This window comes from Gymnoscopelus braueri, assembly GCF_963280865.1.
Source record: "Gymnoscopelus braueri genome assembly, chromosome: 7".
Lineage (NCBI taxonomy): Eukaryota > Metazoa > Chordata > Actinopteri > Myctophiformes > Myctophidae > Gymnoscopelus > Gymnoscopelus braueri.
In genome coordinates this window covers 49,481,151-49,508,744 of record NC_137608.1, presented here as the reverse complement: position 1 = coordinate 49,508,744, position 27,594 = coordinate 49,481,151, and the positions used below count along the sequence as shown (strand labels likewise).

Genomic DNA, 27,594 nt, shown 5'->3' with positions numbered 1-27,594 from the left:
CTAAAATGCTTAAAAACTGGGCAGGGCTTCCTGTCAGTTCATAAATAATAATTCATTACTCAGCACTAATTGAAGGACACATGGTGAAGTGTCCTAAATGTGTCCTATATGTATAAACTTCAATTTATAACATGATCCATACATTCAGTTTATCCCATCGTCCCATGAGGTTTTAATTATTAATTGTAAGTATGTTAATTAGGAGAATGAGTGCTCATGGTGTGACAGTGGGTACCCCATTCGGATGCTTACTAAAACAAAGAACAAAATATGTGTCTAATTCTGACAGTTTAGATATTCCTTGATCAGTATTATTTATCTTTCCGTTTTTCAGCTCCACTGTTGTGTTTCGATCCGTTTATATTGGCTGAACTTCACTCATTAAACTAGTTAACAGCTCTGTGGACATAAGTGATGATGATGATGATGATGATGAAGCTTGTGTATTCATTTATTTGGCAGTTGTTGATGATCAGGACACACAGGTGGCAAAAGCTAATCCTTCAAAAGGTATTGTGTTTACTGAATGGGAGAATGATTTCAAAAGTGGAATCACTTTATATATTTCAAATTGTATCATTTATTTCTAAAACATTTATTGGAGGAACATGTCAGACATGTCCCCTCCTTCTCCCCTGGGATCTGGGCCCCTGATCATGAATGGTTTGAAGTTCAGATGTTAGATTGTGGCTTTAATTTGCTTGGTTTGAATAGAATGTCACAATATCAATAAAGGAATGAGAAAACATAATTGTGCCTCATGTTCTCTTACATTTCACTGCATGTTGTTTGCCAATTTCAGCCAATCAAGAGAGAGTGCCCATGCATCAGCTGTTTAATGTGTATGTGCATTTGTTTAGTTAAGAGCTGGAGACACAATTGGAGACTCCTGTTACTGAACAAACACTCTATAGCTATGATTACTATCACAATATAGAGCTATTTAACACTGTTACTGAACAAACACTCTATAGCTATGATTACTATCACAATATAGAGCTATTTAACACTGTTACTGAACAAACACTCTATAGTAATGATTACTATCACAATATAGAGCTATTTAACACTGTTACTGAACAAACACTCTATAGTAATGATTACTATCACCATATAGAGCTATTTAACACTGTTACTGAACAAACACTCTATAGTAATGATTACTATCACAATATAGAGCTATTTAACACTGTTACTGAACAAACACTCTATAGTAATGATTACTATCACAATATAGAGCTATTTAACACTGTTACTGAACAAACACTCTATAGTATAGCTGATTACCATCGGGCGTTATGGTGAAATTGGTGACCTGCTGAAATATGTGACCATCTTGTGAACGCAAATCACTGCCGTTTGTTTATTAACAGTTAAACCTAGTATACTCTGTTGATAAACAAAGTCAACAAGATGGTCACATATTTCAGCAGGTCACCAATTTAACACTAACACAGCCATGCTGGAGGATGGAGGAGGCAGCAAGTTGAGCATTGGGATCTGGCTTTTGACTGGACCCTCACAGCGCCATCTACTGGACCATGTACGTACGTTACATATGCCATAGTAGGCCTACTTTCTACATACAAAAATAGTGATCATTCAAAGGAAATCACATAGATTTCAGTTCAAAATGAAACAATTTCCAAGTTTAATATCCCAAGTCTCTTTCAAGACTGAGTAGATATACAAATATTAAAGGAACATTACAGTCATTTAGCAGAACTACATACAAACAACCTACCTACAAAAATAAATAAAGCTTTAAAAGGGGTGGCATTACACACAAACATTTTTGAATCACACAGACTCCAATATTTAAATTGCTTTTTAAAAGAAAAGGCGAACACAACACATTGATTAGATATGGCCTGCACATCTGACATTTGAACCTGTAACTAAACAAAGTTCACTCTTCTATCATCATGTCATAATCAAACATAACAGTAACTGGACGGAGTGTCTATGCATCTTCAGTTTGTGTTCGATATCAAAGTTATTCCTCCAAATCACACACATTTTAAGAGATTCTCATTCATCGTTCTACAGACGAATCTATACAACACCCCACTGAGGAGAGTCCTCAATGCTTCATTGTCCTTCTAGCCCATCACTCACCCAGTTTACTACATAACCACAGGTTCAAATACCCTCCATCCTACAGCAGGGGTTCCCAAAGTTGGGGTCGCGAAATTATTTTGGGTCATTAAAAAATTAATTGAAAAAATTGAAAATGTAATTTCAACAGAATGGATGAAATACAATCTAAAAAGTGTACACATAGTACATTTTAACATATTACAAATGCGCACCGAACATGCAAGTTTATGTGCATAAATTACCTCCAGGGTTAGGTGGGGTCGCGAGTCAATGGCCGCATTATTTTGGGGTCGCGGGCTGAAAAAGTTTGGGAACCCATGATCTTCTACAGTACACTCAATTGCTCCTCCTGCTCCTCCAAAGTCATTGCACTTTCCCACTGTTCTAACCCTCAATGTCCAGTGGGGGGGTTGACTCTACATCAGACTGTGGCCAGGGGTCGATCACTCCCTGCTAATCTATGTCAAAGCCAAAAATGGAAGAATCCATCTCCAACTACATTATCCTTTCTCTACTGTTGAACTTTACCCTTCTACATCCAATTGGCACTTAAAAATATTATGGCCATCCACAAGCAGCAAACTAATGGGGTCCAAGCACAGAATAGAAGATGGTAAAGAGGAAGGTGATGAATTAGATAAAGATGAAGTTTCCAACACCTGTATTAAAGACAGCTTCCAACTATTACAATTGTGCAGACATTAATTTAAGGCCAAATATTCCAACAGCTTCGTTAAAAATACCTGGTTGGGTGATGTTTGGACAAACTGACATTGATTTCAAGCCAAATGTTCACAGAGCCCATGGTCCATGTATTTGGAACCGAAATTTGCTATTGTGTGATTTCAAAGTAATTTTACACAGGGTATGTTTCAGGTACTTACAGTTTTGTGATGATTGGCCCAATTTATGTACTGATCCATGCCCTCAAAACTAAAGATATCAACACGTTGTATGTCAGTTTTTATAAGCTTGATCCAATAATACTGTTCAGGAGGAGTCTGTCTCTCTCCTTTCTCCTCACCTCAGTGTTACCTACTGTACACACCTGTCTCCACTCCCTCATCAGTCCTGCAGTATCTACTCACCTGCTGTCACTTCCCTCGTTTGTTTGCCCCAACGGTACAAGACGGGACTCCTTCGGCCCATTTCTTTTTTTGTGTGCTTTTCCTTAAACGGCACAGTACTTAAGATTTTAAATTGAAACTTATCGTGTTCGATTATTTTGTAGTGAGTCCTCACATCAGATTTAAGGTACCGCTCACCTGAATCTAAATAAATAGGATCAATCTAACCCCAAATTCCCCCTTAAGGCCATGCATATTTGCAATGCCCATTTCCAGTAACAAACATTTCACTTTCCAATGGCCACTTCCTTCAAAGCTAAGTGACTAGTGCATTAAAGGGCAATCTAGGGTCTTGCTCCTCCTCCTCCTCTAAAACCGACAGAAGATCTGGTCTATCAGGACAGAACATTTTAAGAGATTCTCATTCATCGTTCTACAGACAAATCTATACAACACCCCACTGAGGAGAGTCCTCAATGCTTCATTGTCCTTCTAGCCCATCACTCACCCAGTTTACTACATAACCACAGGTTCAAATACCCTCCATCCTACAGCAGGGGTTCCCAAAGTTGGGGTCGCGAAATTATTTTGGGTCATTAAAAAATTAATTGAAAAAATTGAAAATGTAATTTCAACAGAATGGATGAAATACAATCTAAAAAGTGTACACATAGTACATTTTACCATTTTAACATATTACAAATGCGCACCGAACGTGCAAGTTTATGTGCATAAATTACCTCCAGGGTTAGGTGGGGTCGCGAGTCAATGGCCGCATTATTTTGGGGTCGCGGGCTGAAAAAGTTTGGGAACCCATGATCTTCTACAGTACACTCAATTGCTCCTCCTGCTCCTCCAAAGTCATTGCACTTTCCCACTGTTCTAACCCTCAATGTCCAGTGGGGGGGTTGACTCTACATCAGACTGTGGCCAGGGGTCGATCACTCCCTGCTAATCTATGTCAAAGCCAAAAATGGAAGAATCCATCTCCAACTACATTATCCTTTCTCTACTGTTGAACTTTACCCTTCTACATCCAATTGGCACTTAAAAATATTATGGCCATCCACAAGCAGCAAACTAATGGGGTCCAAGCACAGAATAGAAGATGGTAAAGAGGAAGGTGATGAATTAGATAAAGATGAAGTTTCCAACACCTGTATTAAAGACAGCTTCCAACTATTACAATTGTGCAGACATTAATTTAAGGCCAAATATTCCAACAGCTTCGTTAAAAATACCTGGTTGGGTGATGTTTGGACAAACTGACATTGATTTCAAGCCAAATGTTCACAGAGCCCATGGTCCATGTATTTGGAACCGAAATTTGCTATTGTGTGATTTCAAAGTAATTTTACACAGGGTATGTTTCAGGTACTTACAGTTTTGTGATGATTGGCCCAATTTATGTACTGATCCATGCCCTCAAAACTAAAGATATCAACACGTTGTATGTCAGTTTTTATAAGCTTGATCCAATAATACTGTTCAGGAGGAGTCTGTCTCTCTCCTTTCTCCTCACCTCAGTGTTACCTACTGTACACACCTGTCTCCACTCCCTCATCAGTCCTGCAGTATCTACTCACCTGCTGTCACTTCCCTCGTTTGTTTGCCCCAACGGTACAAGACGGGACTCCTTCGGCCCATTTCTTTTTTTGTGTGCTTTTCCTTAAACGGCACAGTACTTAAGATTTTAAATTGAAACTTATCGTGTTCGATTATTTTGTAGTGAGTCCTCACATCAGATTTAAGGTACCGCTCACCTGAATCTAAATAAATAGGATCAATCTAACCCCAAATTCCCCCTTAAGGCCATGCATATTTGCAATGCCCATTTCCAGTAACAAACATTTCACTTTCCAATGGCCACTTCCTTCAAAGCTAAGTGACTAGTGCATTAAAGGGCAATCTAGGGTCTTGCTCCTCCTCCTCCTCTAAAACCGACAGAAGATCTGGTCTATCAGGACAGAACATTTTAAGAGATTCTCATTCATCGTTCTACAGACAAATCTATACAACACCCCACTGAGGAGAGTCCTCAATGCTTCATTGTCCTTCTAGCCCATCACTCACCCAGTTTACTACATAACCACAGGTTCAAATACCCTCCATCCTACAGCAGGGGTTCCCAAAGTTGGGGTCGCGAAATTATTTTGGGTCATTAAAAAATTAATTGAAAAAATTGAAAATGTAATTTCAACAGAATGGATGAAATACAATCTAAAAAGTGTACACATAGTACATTTTACCATTTTAACATATTACAAATGCGCACCGAACGTGCAAGTTTATGTGCATAAATTACCTCCAGGGTTAGGTGGGGTCGCGAGTCAATGGCCGCATTATTTTGGGGTCGCGGGCTGAAAAAGTTTGGGAACCCATGATCTTCTACAGTACACTCAATTGCTCCTCCTGCTCCTCCAAAGTCATTGCACTTTCCCACTGTTCTAACCCTCAATGTCCAGTGGGGGGGTTGACTCTACATCAGACTGTGGCCAGGGGTCGATCACTCCCTGCTAATCTATGTCAAAGCCAAAAATGGAAGAATCCATCTCCAACTACATTATCCTTTCTCTACTGTTGAACTTTACCCTTCTACATCCAATTGGCACTTAAAAATATTATGGCCATCCACAAGCAGCAAACTAATGGGGTCCAAGCACAGAATAGAAGATGGTAAAGAGGAAGGTGATGAATTAGATAAAGATGAAGTTTCCAACACCTGTATTAAAGACAGCTTCCAACTATTACAATTGTGCAGACATTAATTTAAGGCCAAATATTCCAACAGCTTCGTTAAAAATACCTGGTTGGGTGATGTTTGGACAAACTGACATTGGGATTTCAAGCCAAATGTTCACAGAGCCCATGGTCCATGTATTTGGAACCGAAATTTGCTATTGTGTGATTTCAAAGTAATTTTACACAGGGTATGTTTCAGGTACTTACAGTTTTGTGATGATTGGCCCAATTTATGTACTGATCCATGCCCTCAAAACTAAAGATATCAACACGTTGTATGTCAGTTTTTATAAGCTTGATCCAATAATACTGTTCAGGAGGAGTCTGTCTCTCTCCTTTCTCCTCACCTCAGTGTTACCTACTGTACACACCTGTCTCCACTCCCTCATCAGTCCTGCAGTATCTACTCACCTGCTGTCACTTCCCTCGTTTGTTTGCCCCAACGGTACAAGACGGGACTCCTTCGGCCCATTTCTTTTTTTGTGTGCTTTTCCTTAAACGGCACAGTACTTAAGATTTTAAATTGAAACTTATCGTGTTCGATTATTTTGTAGTGAGTCCTCACATCAGATTTAAGGTACCGCTCACCTGAATCTAAATAAATAGGATCAATCTAACCCCAAATTCCCCCTTAAGGCCATGCATATTTGCAATGCCCATTTCCAGTAACAAACATTTCACTTTCCAATGGCCACTTCCTTCAAAGCTAAGTGACTAGTGCATTAAAGGGCAATCTAGGGTCTTCCTCCTCCTCCTCCTCTAAAACCGACAGAAGATCTGGTCTATCAGGACAGAACATTTTAAGAGATTCTCATTCATCGTTCTACAGACAAATCTATACAACACCCCACTGAGGAGAGTCCTCAATGCTTCATTGTCCTTCTAGCCCATCACTCACCCAGTTTACTACATGACCACAGGTTCAAATACCCTCCATCCTACAGCAGGGGTTCCCAAAGTTGGGGTCGCGAAATTATTTTGGGTCATTAAAAAATTAATTGAAAAAATTGAAAATGTAATTTCAACAGAATGGATGAAATACAATCTAAAAAGTGTACACATAGTACATTTTACCATTTTAACATATTACAAATGCGCACCGAACGTGCAAGTTTATGTGCATAAATTACCTCCAGGGTTAGGTGGGGTCGCGAGTCAATGGCCGCATTATTTTGGGGTCGCGGGCTGAAAAAGTTTGGGAACCCATGATCTTCTACAGTACACTCAATTGCTCCTCCTGCTCCTCCAAAGTCATTGCACTTTCCCACTGTTCTAACCCTCAATGTCCAGTGGGGGGGTTGACTCTACATCAGACTGTGGCCAGGGGTCGATCACTCCCTGCTAATCTATGTCAAAGCCAAAAATGGAAGAATCCATCTCCAACTACATTATCCTTTCTCTACTGTTGAACTTTACCCTTCTACATCCAATTGGCACTTAAAAATATTATGGCCATCCACAAGCAGCAAACTAATGGGGTCCAAGCACAGAATAGAAGATGGTAAAGAGGAAGGTGATGAATTAGATAAAGATGAAGTTTCCAACACCTGTATTAAAGACAGCTTCCAACTATTACAATTGTGCAGACATTAATTTAAGGCCAAATATTCCAACAGCTTCGTTAAAAATACCTGGTTGGGTGATGTTTGGACAAACTGACATTGGGATTTCAAGCCAAATGTTCACAGAGCCCATGGTCCATGTATTTGGAACCGAAATTTGCTATTGTGTGATTTCAAAGTAATTTTACACAGGGTATGTTTCAGGTACTTACAGTTTTGTGATGATTGGCCCAATTTATGTACTGATCCATGCCCTCAAAACTAAAGATATCAACACGTTGTATGTCAGTTTTTATAAGCTTGATCCAATAATACTGTTCAGGAGGAGTCTGTCTCTCTCCTTTCTCCTCACCTCAGTGTTACCTACTGTACACACCTGTCTCCACTCCCTCATCAGTCCTGCAGTATCTACTCACCTGCTGTCACTTCCCTCGTTTGTTTGCCCCAACGGTACAAGACGGGACTCCTTCGGCCCATTTCTTTTTTGTGTGTGCTTTTCCTTAAACGGCACAGTACTTAAGATTTTAAATTGAAACTTATCGTGTTCGATTATTTTGTAGTGAGTCCTCACATCAGATTTAAGGTACCGCTCACCTGAATCTAAATAAATAGGATCAATCTAACCCCAAATTCCCCCTTAAGGCCATGCATATTTGCAATGCCCATTTCCAGTAACAAACATTTCACTTTCCAATGGCCACTTCCTTCAAAGCTAAGTGACTAGTGCATTAAAGGGCAATCTAGGGTCTTCCTCCTCCTCCTCCTCCTTCTCTAAAACCGACAGAAGATCTGGTCTATCAGGACAGAACATTAACCGCAAAAGCGCCAAGGCAACACGTACCAACAACCTTAACACCAGAAAGGCAAATGGCACCGTGATCTCCATCAGGTGAAAGATAGATGTGCTAAATCTACTCAAAGTACACGTTAGAAAAAACGTCCCGAACGCTATACTCGGATACAACGCTAGCTTCGCTAGCATAAAGGCATGCTCTGATCCACCGTATCTCACTTTTGGGTGCAGAGTGTTCCGTTCATCAAACAGTGCGACGATCCAAATGGCTAGCTGGAATATGCCCGCAAAGAAGATGATGACACAGCTGATCTGAATGGCCTCCAGCTCGTTGCGGGAGTTGCGCGGGAACTCGTGGGTCAGCTGGTAGGCTAGAGGCAAGCCTCCGACGAAGGCGAGGGAGAAGGTGTTGAGAAGGCCCATGAAACGCGTGGCTCTGGTGACGTGGAGGAAGAGGGAGTGGTGGACGAACCAGAGGAGACCGACGGTGGCGAAGGAGCCGAAGTAGGCCAGGAATTCCGGGCCGTAGGCCTGCAGAGCTGCGACCAGACTGCCGCCGTACTGCTTCTGTACCGTGTCTGCATCGGGAATGTTGTCCTCGCTGAAGGCCCCACAGGACATGGAAACGGTGATTAGTTCAGATTTTCTTTGACACATCGATATAAAACACAAAAGAACCGCTCAAGTCGACGGACTTGATGATCCCTTGGCACATGTGGCCTGCTGTACTGAAATGTTTCAAATAATATAATAATAAAAAAAAAAAGGTATTTACCCTCCATTAATCCTACTGTATTATGACAACAAAATAAAGGGATTCAACAAACCAAATGTCCAGGATGAGGAGTGTGGCTACGATGGCGTAAACTCCGTCACTGAAAGCCTCCACGCGCTCTTTGCTGAGGGGTTCATTGGGGTGGTACAAAAACATCTGCATGGACTCTGGAGTCTCCTCCCTTTGACCTGAAACAAACATACATTCATATTCTGTAACAAAAAAAATGATCTAAGCAGAAAACCAAACTGGAGCCTATGTTCTAATGGACCCAATGTAGTTATTGTTTAGTTATAAGCTCTTTAATACTTTTCATTGGTTAAATATGTATAAATCCACAGATAGACCACTTAACTTTAACTTTCAAAATCTTTAAAAAAAAATAGCTGAGCTAGAAGAACATGCACAGGAGCTCTTAACCAGAGTGGAATTACGTGCTCCAGCTTTAGGTGACCACCTACCCACCTTCACGGTGGTCACTTATCCAGCTAAAGATCCTTATTGATAAGATACCAACTTGCTCTACTGCCCAACACTGCTTAAGATGAATCATTCCTTACCGATGGCTTTGCTGCGACACCACTTTAACGACTGGGTGATGTATGGCAAGAAGATCACAATGGCTAAGAGCACGTAGGCCTGCGAGACAAAAATGAAAACAAAGTTAATAATAATAACTTTATTTATATAGCGCCTTTCAAAAACAAGTTGCTTTACAATAACAACATTTAAAAAGTACAAATCAGACATTAAATTGCATACATATATAGTACAACAATTCATAGTCTAAGAAAAAGCTGTGCGAGTTACTAGTAGACACAACAGTTCAGGTGCTCACTGGATGCAGGAATATTAATATGTTTATGACAAGATTTTAAGAGGATATTTAATATGTTGCCCTTATGTTATATGTAGGGCTGGCCCTACAATCCAAAACCTGCAATTCATTATAGATCCAGTGGGGGGCAACATTGCAGAGCCTAGCAGTGGATAAAAGTGTTTGAGTTTCATATGCCCATATAAAACAGCAACATTTTAAATGAAAAGTAAGCCTAGTAGCTTGGAAAATGTTAAATCCACAAATTTGCAAATGAACTCTTCAGGTTGTGTGCCAAGAAGTCTAATCTGTCCACATTGTCAGGTAGAAGGGAATTCCTTCTCTTTATTGACAATATAATATCCAGCCTTCGGAAATATGCGTTCCAATGGAAGTTGCAGGGATGCAAAGACAGTGTTTCACTGCCTGTGGCAGTTACGGGTACCGTACTGTTTGCTTTCCACCACGCAAGCTGGCTAAACTACTAACTACCTTGCTTAGTAGTAGTAAAAAGCCAGTCCAATTTAGGTAAGATACTGTATGCTTGACAATTGAAATTGATTTCACAATTGATTTCTTTGTGCTATTCAAAAACGGCAGATCTACAAGCTCATATGAGCTTGTAGATCTGCTATTTTTTGAAAAATCAAAATGTTTTGCAAATCTTTGAATATATACGTTTTAAAGCGAATATTTACTCCGATCTGTTCTTCTGGGGGTCCCTGGAACAACATATTTTGAGATGGGGGTCCGCGGCCAAATACATATCATTTTGGGGGTGCTTGACATGGAAAAGTTGGAGCACCACTGATATAGCAACATAAAAGTTTTTTTATGTAGCCAAAGAAATCTTAAAATGACACAGATGTGTTCCTGGTCTTAAAGGGTTAATAAAATATATAATGGGTCAACTTGACTACTCTTAAACAAAAGCCAGTCAGACTGTTCTCTCAACTCGATCTATGACGAGCACGCCAGAGAACCCAGCTTGACCCGTTTCTTGTTGCAAATGAATAGACAGAAAGAGAGAAGATTTTAAAGCACCACCGACCACTTGGAAGAATATGAACGCGAAGATACTGGCGAAGAAGCACATGATGGGAACCCTCATGATGACCTTGAGGATGTGGTGCTTGTAGAAGGTCTGGTTCTCCGAGATCTGGATCTGCTCGTTCAGAAGGAACGGACGGCTGAACGCATAGACCACAATCACAGCCTGGAGACACATGAGAGAGAGAGAGGATAAAGCTGCACTATGTAAGATTTATGTCCTTCAGTTCCCGCGATTCGAACATGCAGGTCTCCAGCACGGAAAACACAATTTCTGTCACACAGAATGCCTGCTTGGGCAGGGGGATGTTGCGCTTCATGCTTCAGGCAATATTACTTGTCAGCTAGTAGTGCTCCTATGCGACACCATAGGGTTTAAATTTCCTTGTGTCTAAATCTCCAACCTCCTCATCGTGTACCTGATGAAGACCTGATGGGCGAAACTTAGTATCTCCAATACAATTTGCTCTGAGGGAGCATTTAGAGTGGTGTGTGGGTAATTATTTATTTTCTTCATCCTTAGTATTCTTCATCCTGCACCCGTGTTTGTTTTGGATGTGCGTACATTGCTCTGGAGTGGATCTGTTAGTACTTGAGCTCAAGTAGCAGAGGCAGGGTGAGCTCAAGTGTTCCTTTATTTTTATTAGAAATAAAGGAGAATCATGGCAAACAAATGGAATGGAAATCTTGTATGTCCAAAAATGTTACTTTTCAGGAAATGGAATAAAGAACCTGTGTTCCAATGGATCCTTTACTTTACTCCATTGGTTAAATAATAAAAAGAAAACACATACAGACTTAACCACTTTCACAAATGTTCTAAAATATTTTGAGGGACACTCTTATACAACGAAGTAGGGCATTAATTTACAAAGCAAAAACAAACAAAAAAGTTGAAATATGGAGATACAAGCTCTCTGCCCGGCATCAACAATATGTTAGTGAATACACACATTTTAAATTAGATTTAATTAGAGAAATCAAAGTAGGCCTTCTCTGCTACACATGACACATACTAACTGTAGGAAAAAGATCATCAATGCTGAGTGTGTAGAGAGGCTGTCTGGGAATTGGAAGATCGGTTTGACCCTCGGCTCGCCCAATGTACCGTATGTGTCAAAGTGTCCTGAGCAAGACACTTAAAACAGCCCCCCCATTCTGAACCCTGTTTAACCCATTAAAACCGGGAATGCATCTGTGTAACCACTCTGTCTTTAGCTATTCAAAAATAGCAGATCTACAAGCTTGTAGATCTATTTTTGGGCGGTGTAGCCGCCCCTATAAGTGGGGTTGGGACACCTCATTAGTATTAGTTTCCTGCACTGTGATTGGCCCACTTGGCCCACTTTCCTGTACTGTGATTGGCTGACTCTATTGGCTGACTCTATTCAGCACTGTGATTGGCTAGCGAGACACATGATGACATTAATAACCTATAAATAGGATTATGCACTTCCAAAAATCTTTCTTTTTTGGAAGTGAGCTTCCATCACTATGATGACCACTGTGATGACCACACCGCCCACTTCACACTGGGTGTGATTTTTTTTTTTATCGAGAGCATTTTTGGTTATTTTGGTTAAAATAAGTGTTAAAGAGCTCTATATTGTGATAGTAATCATTGCTAGTGTTTGTTCAGTAACAGGGTCTAGCCACCTCTCCAGCTCTTTAGTAAAAAATAAAAATACATTTTCATGTCGGGATAACACTTTTATCCAATCAGGATAGAGAACTTATACTGGATACAAGATGAACAAGTGAAATTGGAAGTGATTACACAAAGACATTAGCAGACAAAATTGGAACTGGAACACTAAAGTGAAGCTGATGAATGGGCACGCTCTCCTGATTGGATGAAATTGGCAACCCACCTGAACAGTAACTTTCTGTTTGTTGAAGAGCTGGAGAGACCCCTGTTACTGAACAAACACTCTATATAGCAATGCTTACTATAAAAAATATATCGAAGAATGTGCTGATTTACCTGTGTTGTGTTTCACTGATTGATCTATAATAAACCAGTGGTTAACCTTTTCAGGCCACAACCCCCCAAAATAATCATATTTGAACTGGGGACCCCCCAAAATAATCATATTTGAACTGGGGACCCCCCCCCCCCCCCACCCTGAAAAAGACTTGGAGTTGATCCGTGGAGTTGATCCGTTACACGACTCAGTTCCCACAGATAAATAGATCTACATGCTCTAAAAGAGCTTGTAGATCGGCTATTTTCAAAAATGTTGCCTCTTTCTTATATTATTTTATATTTTGGCCAATGTTTGCCCAGTTTTTATAGTATAGTTTGTTGATTACTTTTGATGCAGTAATAGTATTTCTTCTGTTTTTTTTTGCTATTAAAAAGGTCTTAAAAGTCCTTAAAATGTTCTCTTCACTGTCATCTCCCCAAACTCATGTGGGGACCCCCCTGGGGGACCCGACCCACAGGTTGAGAACCACTGGCCTACACCACAGGTCAAAGGTGATGAGCATCAATGCATTCACATGAACACATTTCTCTCCGTCAGTATATATTACACTGGCACCATGATATGAACACAAAGTATCATCAATCATGGAACACCAAACAAGGATACAGAAATATGTAAATACATCCATACAGTCATTTGATTACAATCAGCAACACCTGTAATCATAGAACAGTGATTGGCTGGAGCTGGACAGTGACTCATCATGATGCACCCAATGATATGATGGTTGATAATATTTAGTAGATGATATTGCTCAATAAATGCTCAATATTCATATGGCTCTGTTGCACTTCACAATGTAACGTGAAATGCTTGAAAATGTAGGCTAGCCTATATTTTGACATTAAAATCCTGAATCTGATTTAACCTATTAAATCTTGATTCGGGTACAGCAGTAGGCTGTTGATTTCTGTCTGTCTGTCTGTCTGTCTGTCTGTCTGTCTGTCTGTAACAGTAAGGTTATTGCTGTTTATTTACATGACAAATCCAAGATGGAGGAAAAACAATGACGTTTAAGGTTTAATCACAGGTTAAGGATGTTATCGCAGATTTGTTAAGCAATGCTTAAAATGAAGTGGTGCAACACAACTCTAATTAAAATAAATCCTAGATCAACAAGTCCTTGATTAGTCCTAAACTAAGCTTTATTTAACCCTTGTTGGTGCTCATTTCACTGTGAAATGGAATAGATTAGATTGAAAGTGTCCTTATTGTCATGATACTGTATGTTTACATTGTCAAAGCGAGTCAAATAAAACAATACATAATAAAGTCTGTCAGGTTGTTCACACCAACATGTCTCTCCCTCTCTCTCTAGTAACTGCTGATGTTTAATAAAATAATAATCCTGATTGGCTGTTGAGTGAATCAGGAAGTGAAATAAAAGTTTGGGGAGTTTCCAGTGAGAAGCTTCAACCAACCACACACACACACACACACACACACACACACACACACACACACACACACACACACACACACACACACACACACACACACACACACACACAAACACACACACACACACACACACACACACACACACACACACACACACACACACACACACACACACACACACACACGCACACGCACACACACGCATTATGCAATTTTATCCTCTGTCAGTAGGGGGGGGCAAGAGGAGGAGGGGAGGGGGGGGGAGACAAAAGCTATGGAACTCTGATGGTATTATTTTACACTATGGAATTGGAAATAATAGACCATATTCGCATGGTGGCCATTTTTGCATTTTGCATTGAATTAACAGGGTGGCAACGAGGTTAGCATTTCATTAACTTAATAGCAAAATGGCCGCCGTGTGAATATGGTCTTCAGAGACCACACCCCCTTGTCACCCTGCATAATACTACATATGTGCAGAGTAGACCAGTGGAGTGCTCCAGCATTTTATTTGGGTTTTCTCTTGTGAAGTGACCAGATATTTTACTTTCTGATTCAAGTTGTCCCCCTTTCTTTCTTTCTTTCTTTCTTTCTTTCTTTCTTGTGTTTCTCTTCAACAGAATCAGAATCATCTTTATGTCACATCACAGGTTAAAGGTGTAAAGAAGTGGGTGAAATTAGTTTTAGTGCAGCTCCATCATTTTAGTTATTTTCAGAAAGAGAAAGAAAAGAAGACAGGGGAGGGGCAAGGAGAGAATAAAAGATGAATTAAACAAAGATATTTACATACAGTATGTACATGAGGTTAGACATAAGGTGCATAAGGTACAGTATGTACATGAGGTAAGACATAAGGTGCATAAGGTACAGTATGTACATGAGGAGACATAAGGTGCATCAGCAGCAGCTATACTGTTCATGATATGTGCAATAATCCAGACTGTCCTCTTTCCAGAAACAGATGATGTAACATCATATCTTTAATCTGATTGGCTGATTCTTCTGAACTAAAGAACGAGTCCTCCTTCATTCTCTTTCAGACTCCAGAACTTCTCTTTCAGTAAACATCTGTTTATTCTGATCTGTTTATTGTGATCTGTTTATTGTGATCTGTTTATTCTCATCTGTTTATTCTCGTCTGTTTATTCCCATCTATAAAATTTAGTTCAGTTTTGATCAGTGATGATAAAGATTACAGCCACCCTCCTCATCCTCTCCTCTGTAGGCTACTTCATGTCAAAGCGATCCCAGGAAGTAAGTACATTATATTTATGTTATTATATAATATATACATTTATATCTACTGTTATTATATGAAACCAAATAAGAACGATGCACAATACAAACAAATGACACACACACACACACACACACACACACACACACACACACACACACACACACCCCACACACACACCCACACACACACACACACACACACACACACACACACACACACACACACACACACACACACACACACACACACACACACACACACACACACACACACACACAAACACACATACATACACACACACACACACACACACACACACACACACACACACACACACACACACACACACACACACACACACACACACACACACACACACACACACACACACACACACACACACACACACACACAACACACACACACACACACACACACACACACATTGATCACATGACCAGTGTGTTTTTAAAGACATTTGATGGTTTCAGCAGTGAGATGCAGGCTTGGAATGATGTCTAATGAACCTGAACAGCATTTTACCAGTGACGCTGAACACACACAGACACACACACACACACACACACACACACACACACACACACACACACACACACACACACGCACACGCACACGCACACGCAGTTTAACTTTTGCCAGTGGCGGGGGGGGCAAGATTTTGTCGGGGGGGAGGAGACAAAAGCTATGGAACTCTGACTGGCATTATCCTACACTATGGAATTGGAAATAACAGACCATATTCACATGGAGGCCATTTTTCATTTTGCATTGAAGAAACGGGGTGGCATTTCATTGACTTAATAGCAAAATGGCCGCCGTGTGAATATGGTCTTCAGAGACCACACCCCCTTGTCACCCTGCATAATAATACATATGTGCAGAGTAGACCAGTGGAGTGCCCCAGCATTTTATTTGGGTTTTCTCTTCTGAAGTGACCAGATATTTTACTTTCTGATTCAAGTTGTCCCCCAATTCTTTCTCTTTCTTTCTTTCTTTCTTTCTTTCTTTCTTTCTTTCTTTCTTTCTTTCTTTCTTTCTTTCTTTCGTGGGGGGGGGCAAGGAGAGAATAAAAGATGAATTAAACCAAGATATTTACATATAGTATGTACATGAGGTTAGACATAAGGTGCATAAGGTAGGCTACAGTATGTACATGAGGAGACATGAGGTGCATAAGGTAGAGTATGTACATGAGGAGACATGAGGTGCATAAGGTACAGTATGTACATGAGGAGACATGAGGTGCATAAGCAGCAGCTATACTGTTCATGATATGTGCAATAATCCAGTCATCTTCTTGGAAACAGATGATGTAACATCATATCTTTAATCTGATTGAACTTCTGAACTAAAGAACGAGTCCTCCTTCATTCTCTTTCAGACTCCAGAACTTCTTTTTCAGTAAACATCTGTTTATTCTGATCTTTTTATTCTCATCTGTTTATTCTGATCTGTTTATTCTCATCTGTTTATTCTCATCTGTTTATTCTCATCTATTAAATTCAGTTCAGTTTTGATCAGTGATGATGAAGATTACAGCCACCCTCCTCATCCTCTCCTCTGTACTTCATGTCAAAGCGATCCCAGGAAGTAAGTACATTATATTTATAATGTATATTTTATAATATATACATTTATATTTACTGTTATTATATAAAAACAAATATGAACACATGACACACATACAGCATGAAATTGTGGACAAAATCTTATCCAAAGATAATAAAATATTCTTTCACTGCCCAACGCTTGGGCAGTGGTGTAAAGTAACCAAGCACATTTACAAAAATGATTGTTTAACATGATGATTATGTGTTATTGTCACTGTGAAGAAGTTTGTTGTTGAATTTAATTTCATCTTTGTTTTATTTCCAGTGTTCCATGAGAACATTAAAGTCCTTGGCTGTTCAGACACAGTTAAAGACTCATATAAAGAGTACATGTTTGCACTGGATGGTGAAGTGATGGCGTATGCAGACTTCAACAAAGGGAAGATGGTGGAGCCTCAGCCTCCGTTTGTAGATCATATGACCTACGCAGGATTTTATGAAAATGCTTTGAATCAGCAGGCGCTCTGCAAACTCAACCTGGACAACAGTCGCACTGCCTTGAAGAAACCACCAGTGAAAGGTACATGAATACTATGAACACAATAGTTCTGTCAGATAACTCACAAATAGATTGAACCAATATTACAGACCAAATATATGAAACAATATTATAGAATGAGAATACAAGAGTGGATGTAATATATTTTATTTTGGCGTTCAGGCTCTGCTACATTTTTCTCCCTGCTCAGCATAATTAAGACAACCAACATTAACCTTTAAGAGCAGGGAGATATATATACATAACAACCCCCCATGGGGAACAGAACCAATAGCAGAGCCCACTGGTGGTGCTGGGGTGGTGGTGGGAGTAAACGCTGCATGACAACACCTATGAAACACTAAGCAGACAGAACACAGATGAAGGTGAGCTTAAATAACCCGCCCGATTGGACAGCTGACTGCCACGTCAGAGTATGACGTACTGTATGGGTCTGCATGATGCTGTAACAGCCCCATAGAATATCTCTCGAGTGTATGCTGCCAGAACTAACTCGCAGGCTACGTATAATTTATTAACTAAAACGGTTGAAAATATTTAACATTAATGAAAATGTTTAAACATGTATATTAAGCATTTATGATGAAATATTTTCTAAATAATATGTATTTCTAGTAAACATGAATATGTGCTCAAGGTGCTTTCTTTTATTTTATTTACAAATATATGCATTAGTATCTGGTGGGACACTATTTTAAAGAGGTCACATGCACGTCGCTTAACACCTACACTACAGGTCACACAATGGACAATTGATATGCATCTATAGGCTCATTGAGGCATTTGTACTTTACTCGAGTATTTCCAATTTTCAGTACTTTTACTTTTACTCCACTACATCTCACAGACAAATATTGTACTTTTACTCCACTACAATTATTTGAAAACTTTAGTTACTAGTTACTTTGTAGATTTTGATTATTATTACAAAACATACAGTAACCACTTCAGCCCTATAGGCCATTTGAAAATAGCCGATCTACAAGCTCACAATGCGTCACTAATCACCATTTGATGCATTGTGAGCTTGTAGATCTGCTATTTTCAAAAGATTTGTATACATTTCAAAATTTGAAATGGGACATTTTGTATAAGGAGTACTTTTACTTTTGGTACTTTAAGTACATTTCGATGCAAATACTTTTTTACTTTTGCTCAAGTAAATTTTGAATTCCGGATACTTTTACTTAAGTAAAACATTTGAGTACTTTGTCCACCACTGAAGGATGGTAGAGTGTGTTGTTAATGTTATTTTATGGTTGTTTAATTAATTGATTAATACAAAAAAAAGCTCATAGCGCGGCACCGGGTGCCTATTTGAACTGGGGACCCCCCAAAATAATCCTATTTGAACTGGGGACCCCCCAAAATGATCATATTTGAACTGGGGACCTCCCAAAATAATCATATTTGAACTGGGGACCTCCCAAAATAATTGTATTTTGGTTTGTTTACTGTTGAGTGAGAAAACAATGTTACCTATTAAGCTAATCATCTGGGGACCCCCAAAAAAAGTTATCTGGGGACCCCCAGAAGTCAATGGTCTCATTTAATTATTTGAATTGAAGATTTATTTGATACATTTGGGGGTTTTATAAAATATTGCAATTTAAATTCAAAAGCAACAGTTTAGTGTTTTCATATAGGTTTGCAATGCAGGCTTTAATTACAGTATAAATAATGACCTTTATTTGTTTAATATAACTCAGCTGATTGTTATAATGATTAACCTGGTGGTATCCTATAGTTTCTTTGAGGCTCTACATTATTCTCTCTACTTATGTGACTATTTACCTTGTTTTCTGACTAGAGTCAGTGGTCGGAAAAGTACTCAAATGTTTTACTTAAGTAAAAGTATCAATGCTGCAATCTAGAAGTACTCTGTTACTTTAAGTACTCTGTTACTTTAAGTAAAAGTCCGGAATTAAAAATGTACTTGAGTAAAAGTACAAAAGTATTGGCATAAAATGTACTTAAAGTACCAAAAGGAAAAGTACTAAAATGTTTGAAAATAGCAGATCTACAAGCTCGTAGCACGGCACTCGATGCCGCGCTATGAGCTTGTAGATCTGATATTTTCAAATAGCCTAGGTATAAAAAAGGGGTTATCCTGGAAATACATGATGGGACAGACAGACAGACAGACAGACAGACAGACAGACAGACAGACAGACAGACAGAGTCCTTGTTTACTCAGCCATGCTAGACAACTGGACACATAGAGGAAAAACGTAACTATATATACATGCAAAACATTTTAATGCCAGATTTCACATCCTGAACCTATTTTAGACTTTATGTTATATTTGGCCGATGGGGGGCAGTTAGCCTAGTGTTGATATGATATTATACAGATGATAATAAAACTGAACATTAATGACATTTTTAATTGTCTATTTCCAGACGGATATGTGTTCTATCAGGCTGCCCGCTGTGTGTTTAATTCCAGTGAGCTGAAGGACATACAGTACATACAGTCATCTAATTTCGATGGTGATGAGATCCTCAGGTGGGACAGTAGAGTAGATCAGTGGGTTGGATACACTGAGTTTGGTGTGAAGAACGCAGAGCGCAGCAATAAAGATCCTACAGAACTGGCTTATATGAGATCACAACGAGAGGCATCCTGCAAATACAACATTGAGATCTTCTACTCCTCTGTTCTGAACAAGAGAGGTGAGCTGATCTCAGAGCAGCACTCAACACTCATCACCTCATAAACTATAACATGAAATCACATGATTCTATTCAGAGATGATTAATAGTGTTAATATTGATCTGATAATGATTATAAAACATTACTTAAGACATTACACACTGCAGGACCTTAAAGTGGTCGGGGGGGTCGTCTGATCGTTAATTACACACTGCAGGAGTTTATTTCCTGAAATCGGCTGTCATATAACGTTGTGGTTTTCACCCTTGTTGTGGTCAGGTCCACTGACCTTCCATAGCCGCGGTGGCTGTAATGTGCTCTCATTGGCTGTAGCGTTCATCTCCTCGCAAGGTGGTCGCAGCTCCTTTCATACGTATGATATTGTCTGCTGTCCTGTCTGGGACAGAGCTGAATATCTAACAGGGTAGTTATCTGAAAACGGTCGGAAAGCCATCGCAGAGCGGATGATCGTGGCCAGATCGTGTCGAGGAGCCTTTCAAACACAGGGAGCATTAGCTCGCCGATCAAAGGCCGATCTGCGTCAGATCGGGAGGTTTAGTCTTGAAGATATGGGGGTGTCATACCTCTGTGAAGGCAGCAACTGGGAGCCAATGGAGGGAGAGGAGAACGGGGGAGAGCCGGGAAATGTGAAAATGTTGGCTGTTTGAAGACCAAGCATGTTGAGGCTTTCTGGATCATTTGGATCGCATTTGGATGATATACAATTGTTAATTATAATGTTCCTAAGACTGGTATATAATAATAAATATAATAATAATCATCATCTTTTTTAGGAGTGGAGCCCAAAGTGAGACTGAAGTCAGAGACTCCCCCTCGTCGTGGTGAACACACTCACATGCTGAGGTGCAGCAGCTACGACTTCTATCCTAAAGTTATCCTGGTGACCTGGTGGATAGGTCAAGAACCTTTGACCTCTGGTCTCTCCTCTACTGAGCTGTCTGATGGAGACTGGTACTACCAGTACCACTCCTACCTGGAGTACACACCCAGGTACACACCTAACAGACACCTATACATAGAAATACACAACTAATAGACACCTCTACTGGTACTACCAGTGTGTGTGTGTGTGTGTGTGTGTGTGTGTGTGTGTGTGTGTGTGTGTGTGTGTGTGTGTGTGTGTGTGTGTGTGTGTGTGTGTGTGTGTGTGTGTGTGTGTGTGTGTGTGTGTGTGTGTGTGTGTGTGTGTTACAGATCAGGAGAGAAGATCACATGCATGGTGGAACATCCCAGCCTGACCGCGCCTATCAAGATGGATTGGGGTCAGTTACTGTAATCTAGTGTAATCTACTGTCAAAATAGCAGATTTAAAAGCTCATAGCGCGGCACCGAGTGCCGCACTATGAGCTTGTAGATCTGCTATTTTGGAAAAATCGTGAACATTTGTGCAAATCTTTGAATATAATATTTTTAAAGCAAACATTTGTAACTGTCTCTCAACATTATGTCTTAATTTTTCCGAAAAAATATATCAGTGGTGCTCAAACTTTTTGTTGGGACCCCCAAATTGATATGTTTTTGGCCGCTGATCCCCATCAAAATATGTTGTTCCAGAAGAAAATGTTCTGAAAAGATTTTTCAAAAATAGCAGATCTACAAGCTCATAGCGCGGCACTCGGTGTCGCGCTATGAGCTTATTGATTTGATAAAAGCAGATAAAAGACCAGATTGATTTGATAAAAGACCAGATTGATTTGATAAAAACAGATCAAAGAATCATCATGGTTTCATCAATGTGAAAACAAGACAGTTTTCTAAGACAGAACAAGCGCTGATGTTCTTTTTTACAAACTGCCTCACAGTTCTGAGTCTATGACTCTGTCCCAAGATACTTTCTGCACATTCCACAGCCTGGTTTATAATCATCATAGTAAAAGGTTGATTCATGTCTTCTAAAATCTATCATCATATCCTTTGTTTTGGATGTATTTAGCTCTAAGAAGGACATGTCACATCAGGTGAAAAACTCCTCAAGGACTGGACCAATAGGGTTGGACTCATTATTACTGAACAGACTCACAATGACTGTGTCGTCTGTTTATTGTTTATTGTGTTTGGTTGTTGTAGCTTATTGTCAGATGACTCCATGTCAGAGTCAGTAAAGAACAAGGTGTTTTAAGCTGTAATAATATGATATGATATGATATGATATGATATGATATGATATGATATGATATGATATGATATGATATGATATGATATGATATTTGTATTGTCAGATGACTCCATGCCAGAGTCAGTGAAGAACAAGGTGGCCATGGGAGCATCAGGTCTGGTTCTGGGTCTGGTCTTGTTCCTGTCTGGATTCATCTACTTCCAGTGGAAGAAACGAGGTGATTAGCATGTTTAATCAACATGTTTCATTAATTATTATACTAACAGTGGAAGAAATGAGGTCAGATCAACAGAGGATCACATGACATGTGGAACCCTCACAGAAATGCAAACAAACAAACAAACATGTAAAGCCACAACATAAACTGGTTTATATTGGTTTAGAACCTTAGCCGGTTTAGACCAGTTTAGACATTACATTACAGTCATTTAGCAGACACTTTTATCCAAAGCGACTTACAATAAGTGCATTCAACATACTGTAGGTACTGAACGACACTACTAATCACCAAAAGTCTTAAGTACATTTAAGTGCATTCTCTAGACGACCTAGAGGTCAAAGTTTGTTCTATGTTGTCACATTTAGCTTTAATACAGTGTTACATTTAGTCCTAAATAAGAGTCAAATGTTCACATTAGTTCTGCTGACTGAACCCTAATGTTGTTGTGTTATTGTGTTGTGTGTACATTTATGCATTTGATGGAGAAATACACACAATACAGTACATAGGATTCATGTGTGTCATGTGTGTTTCTGTCTCTCTTCTTCTTCTATCAGGTCGTATTCTGGTGCCGACAACCAATGAGGATCTTTAGACTCCTCCCACACACCCAGGTTCACTTCCTCTTTCTTTTTACTGAACTTTTTTCATTTTTTTTTTAAATAAAAGTGTATAAAACTAGAAAACACACACAAAACAACATGCTTGTGTAAGAAGTGAAACAACTAGCCTGGTAAACCATCCCGGTCACGTGAATTGCTTAATTTCTTATAATAATGAATTAATGAGTTTAATAATCAAATGATTTGTTGTATCACTGATGACAATGTGATCAGAACTGATGACAATGTGATCAGAACTGATGACAATGTGATCAGATGGGGGGGGGGTCCTCTTGGTTGAACACAACATTTCAGTGAACTGTACCCAATGATTCAGTACATTTAAAACACTGATCATTCCATCACTAGCAGGATCAAAAACAGAACCTTGTCGTCCAAAGGAGAGTGTTCTACCAACTGAGCTGCCCTTCCTACTAAGATACACTATTGACAAAGAATTGACAGTATTGGTCAAATGTTGTTTGAATGGACTGAGTTGTTTCTACTTTGATGGTTACTGTAGTTGCAGGGAGGGTGCTGGGAGATTAGGTTTTTAAGTAGTTTATTAATAACTTGTTCATGATCTATTATCCATTTATAGCATAGTTTTAAATCATTAAATCATTAACCATTAACAAACATTTAACAAGTTATTAAAGACACATTAATAATATTTTGGGAATGATTAATTTACTATTATAAGGGAAGGTTAGTCTGTTAACTTAACATGTTCATACAGTAAATAAATTCTGATTCTTATAGTTTTTTTTGTCTTTTCACAGAACACCTGGGTGTGTTTTCAGAGAAGCAGAGAGTCATCGCTGCCCCCTGGTGGAGAGAGGAGGAAATACGTGTGTGTCCATTCAGCTTTTAAATACTCATAACAGCAGCACAATGATGACATCATCAACCTTTTTCACTAACGTGTCCTTTAAACAATTGAAAATGCTAAATGGCTAGCCAAGGCTAACGATAATTACTGGTGTTTCGCAAAAGGTTGACGTGGTTTTGAGGTGAGATTAGGGTTAAGGTAAATGTTTATAGACATAGTTTATGTGAGGTTAAAGGTCAGGGTTTAGGGTTAAGGTTAGGTTTATAGACATAGTTTCTGTGAGGTTAAAGGTCAGGGTTTAGGCGCCACCTGGGCGACACACCAAAGGAAGAGTCCCAATTAGTGTGGGTGGTTCATCAAATTACTTTGTATAGTTTCTGTCGTCAGAAAACACAAACATAATATTTCAGTTCTACACTATATTGAAACATTAAATAAATGATCACACACACAATCACACTTTTTCAAGATTAAAAAAAAATAAAGCAAATCTACAAGCTCATAGCGCGGCACTCGGTGCCGCGCTATGAGCTTGTATATCTCCTATTTTTGAATAGCCAAAGCTAAGTGGTTCAAATGATTGTGACGTCATGTTAACTAATTTAGCTGGGGACCCCCTGGTACCCCTCCAAGGACCACTGGTGGTCCCCGGACCACGGTTTGAGAACCACTGCTCTAGGGTGGTCTGAGGTGATGGGTGGACCTGGTCCTCTAGGGCGGTCTGAGGTGATGTGTGGACCTAAACCCTCTAGGGTGGTCTGAGGTGATGGGTGGACCTGGTCCTCTAGACACTTTAAAGTGTAAGCCTCTGACTCTTGGTAGCTTTCCATCGTTTGAATATCAGGCCACCATACTGGAAAGTCAATCATCTGTGCTAATGATCAGCATTTATCGTCCTCCGAAGAGCAGCAAGGCCCTATTTCTAACGGACATATCAGACCTGCTATCTATCTGCACTATTAATTATGACACAACCCTTCTGACAGGGGACTTTAACTTCATCATATCATATCATGTATGATTAAGACCAAAAAGGAGTAGGCTGAAGCCAATGGCTTATTTTGCCTATCCTTTTTCACACAAAACAAATTGACGTAAAGGAAAAAATAAAAAACTACGAAAAAAAGAAAAGAAAAAAAAGAAAAAAAAACGAGAAAACAGACAAGAGAAGATTAACAAAACAGAGAAAAAAAAAACAAGACAAACGTGATCACAACAACCAAAAGACAAGACTTACAGAATTCTTGAATTATCATATTACAATATCCGTATATAATACTATAGTAATCAATTTGAATAATACTTTATAATACATACTTAGTATGTAATTACGATATAATTTATAAGATAATCTAGCAAAGCTAACATTCCTTCAAGTATTTATAATTTACATTAATGTTCTATATTTATCTATTATTTTAGATTTATACATTCTTTTACATTTATTTATGGAACTACATTTTTTTAATTCATCGTCCAAACCGTTCCAAAGATTTACCCCTCTGACACTTATGCATCTACCTTTTTTATTGGTTCTTGCCTTAGTCCCCTTAAAGATACCAAATCCCCTTAGGTTATACCTACTCTCTCTTGGCTCAAACAGCTCCTGGATACATCGCGGAAGCAAATGGTTATGTGCTTTAAACATTATGGCTGCAGTATTAAGGTCAACAAGATCATGTAGTTTTAGGGTGTTTGAACGAATAAAAAGTGAATTTGTAGGTGTGTAGTAATCTGCATGATTGACAATTCTGATGGCTTTTTTTTGGAGTAGAAATATTGGATTGATATTTGATTTATAGTTGCTCCCCCATACTTCCACACAATAGCAGATGTGTGGAAGTATGAGAGAGCAATACAGTAAGTAGAGTGAGTTCTGGTCCAAGATTGGTTTCATTTTATACAGTATAGCAATTGTTTTTGATAATTTAATTCTTAAGGAGTTTATGTGTGATTTCCAATTTAGTTTGCTGTCAATTGTGATTCCCAGAAATGTATTCTCAACAACTTGATCAATTTCAACATCATCAAATTAGATTTTGACCTGTTTATCTATTTTCCTATTTCCAAAAATGATACATTTAGTTTTGCTTACGTTTAGCGACAATTTATTGATATCAAACCATTTTTTAAATATACTTAGCTCACTTTCAACTGTATCCAGGAGCTGCTCTAAGTGTTTTCCAGAGCAATACAGGCTAGTGTCATCCGCGAACAGTACACAATTTAGATGTTTCAATACTTCACATATATCATTTATATACATTATGAATAGTTTGGGTCCCAGTACAGAGCCTTGTGGGACTCCATATGTGATGTTAAGTTTGTCCGAGTCAACACTGTTCATGTGTACATACTGGTTTCTGTTGCTAAGATAACTGTTTAACCATGCATTGGCGGTTCCTCTAATACCATATCTTTCCATTTTTTTTAATAGCAAACCATGGTCGATAGTGTCAAATGCTTTTCGTAAATCAATAAAAAAAAACATTGTATATTCATTATTATCAATTGCTGTCGATATTGATTCTACCAGTTCTGTAACTGCCATCGAGGTGGACCTGTTTGACCTAAACCCATACTGATGATTACTTAGTAAATTGTGTTTTTCTATGAAACTGTCAAGCCTAGTCACAAACAGTTTTTCTAATATTTTTGAAAATTGTGAGATGGGTGATGGGAAGTGACAAACAGGTGCCAGGGAGGGTGCTACCAGACTGTGGATCATTACATTATTTTGTGCCAGAGTCTGTGTTACCTTTTACAACTGAAACTGATGCAGGTTAGAGCATTTAGTTTCAGGGAATGAGGATGTTTGTTGTTCCTGTTCCAGTGCATGAAATGTCTCTCCTTTCAGAGCTGGTTAATGGAGAAGTTCACATGGGGGTGCGGCCGGAGTTGCCGGTTACAGGTGTGGACATCATTCTCGTTAACGACCTCTGTGGGGAACGAGTATGGGAAGATAGTAATAATACTGATTACCGTTTTACTTCATAATTATGTAACAACTCAACTCAACCAAAACTTTATTTATATCACATTTAACATGACCATGTCAACCAAAGTGCTGTAATGACAAAAAAACAAAACACTGCAATATAAACAGACATTAGCATACAATGAAATCACGCACGCCCGTATGCACTTTGATCACATGACCAGTGTGTTTTTAAAGACATTTGATGGTTTCAGCAGTGAGATGTAATGAGGCTTCGACTGATGTTTATTGAACATGAACAGCATTTTACCAACAACGCTGAACAAACACACACACACACACACACACACACACACACACACACACACACACACACACACACACACACACACACACACACACACACACACACACACACACACACACACACACACACACACACACACACACTTTGTAAAGTAACACTTTGATCACATGACGTGATGGTTTCATCAGTGAGATGTAATGAGGCTTGGATTAGAGGAGCGTCTGTGAGTTCAGT

General features: G+C 39.1%; 1 protein-coding gene and 1 pseudogene across 2 annotated transcripts in view; one reads left to right on the top strand and one right to left on the bottom strand.

The window, feature by feature from the left end:
- Positions 1-24,566, top strand: part of LOC308089370 (H-2 class II histocompatibility antigen, E-S beta chain-like) — a 39,863-nt gene extending 15,297 nt beyond the window's left edge. Inside the window, exons 2-9 of the mRNA XM_080434053.1 lie at positions 15,464-15,552; positions 17,066-17,149; positions 17,435-17,689; positions 21,119-21,335; positions 21,540-21,607; positions 22,565-22,678; positions 23,239-23,295; positions 24,066-24,566. Coding sequence (XP_080290179.1) covers positions 17,083-17,149; positions 17,435-17,689; positions 21,119-21,335; positions 21,540-21,607; positions 22,565-22,678; positions 23,239-23,276 — 759 coding nt within the window. The 5' untranslated portion in view covers positions 15,464-15,552; positions 17,066-17,082 and the 3' untranslated portion in view covers positions 23,277-23,295; positions 24,066-24,566. The remainder of the gene's footprint in view (positions 1-15,463; positions 15,553-17,065; positions 17,150-17,434; positions 17,690-21,118; positions 21,336-21,539; positions 21,608-22,564; positions 22,679-23,238; positions 23,296-24,065) is intronic.
- Positions 8,184-27,594, bottom strand: part of LOC308089098 (endosomal/lysosomal proton channel TMEM175-like) — a 36,329-nt pseudogene continuing 16,918 nt past the window's right edge. Inside the window, exons 7-10 of the transcript in view lie at positions 10,908-11,072; positions 9,600-9,678; positions 9,092-9,227; positions 8,184-8,865 (exon numbers count right to left, since the gene is read on the bottom strand). The product of the transcript in view is annotated as an endosomal/lysosomal proton channel TMEM175-like (transcript). The remainder of the gene's footprint in view (positions 8,866-9,091; positions 9,228-9,599; positions 9,679-10,907; positions 11,073-27,594) is intronic.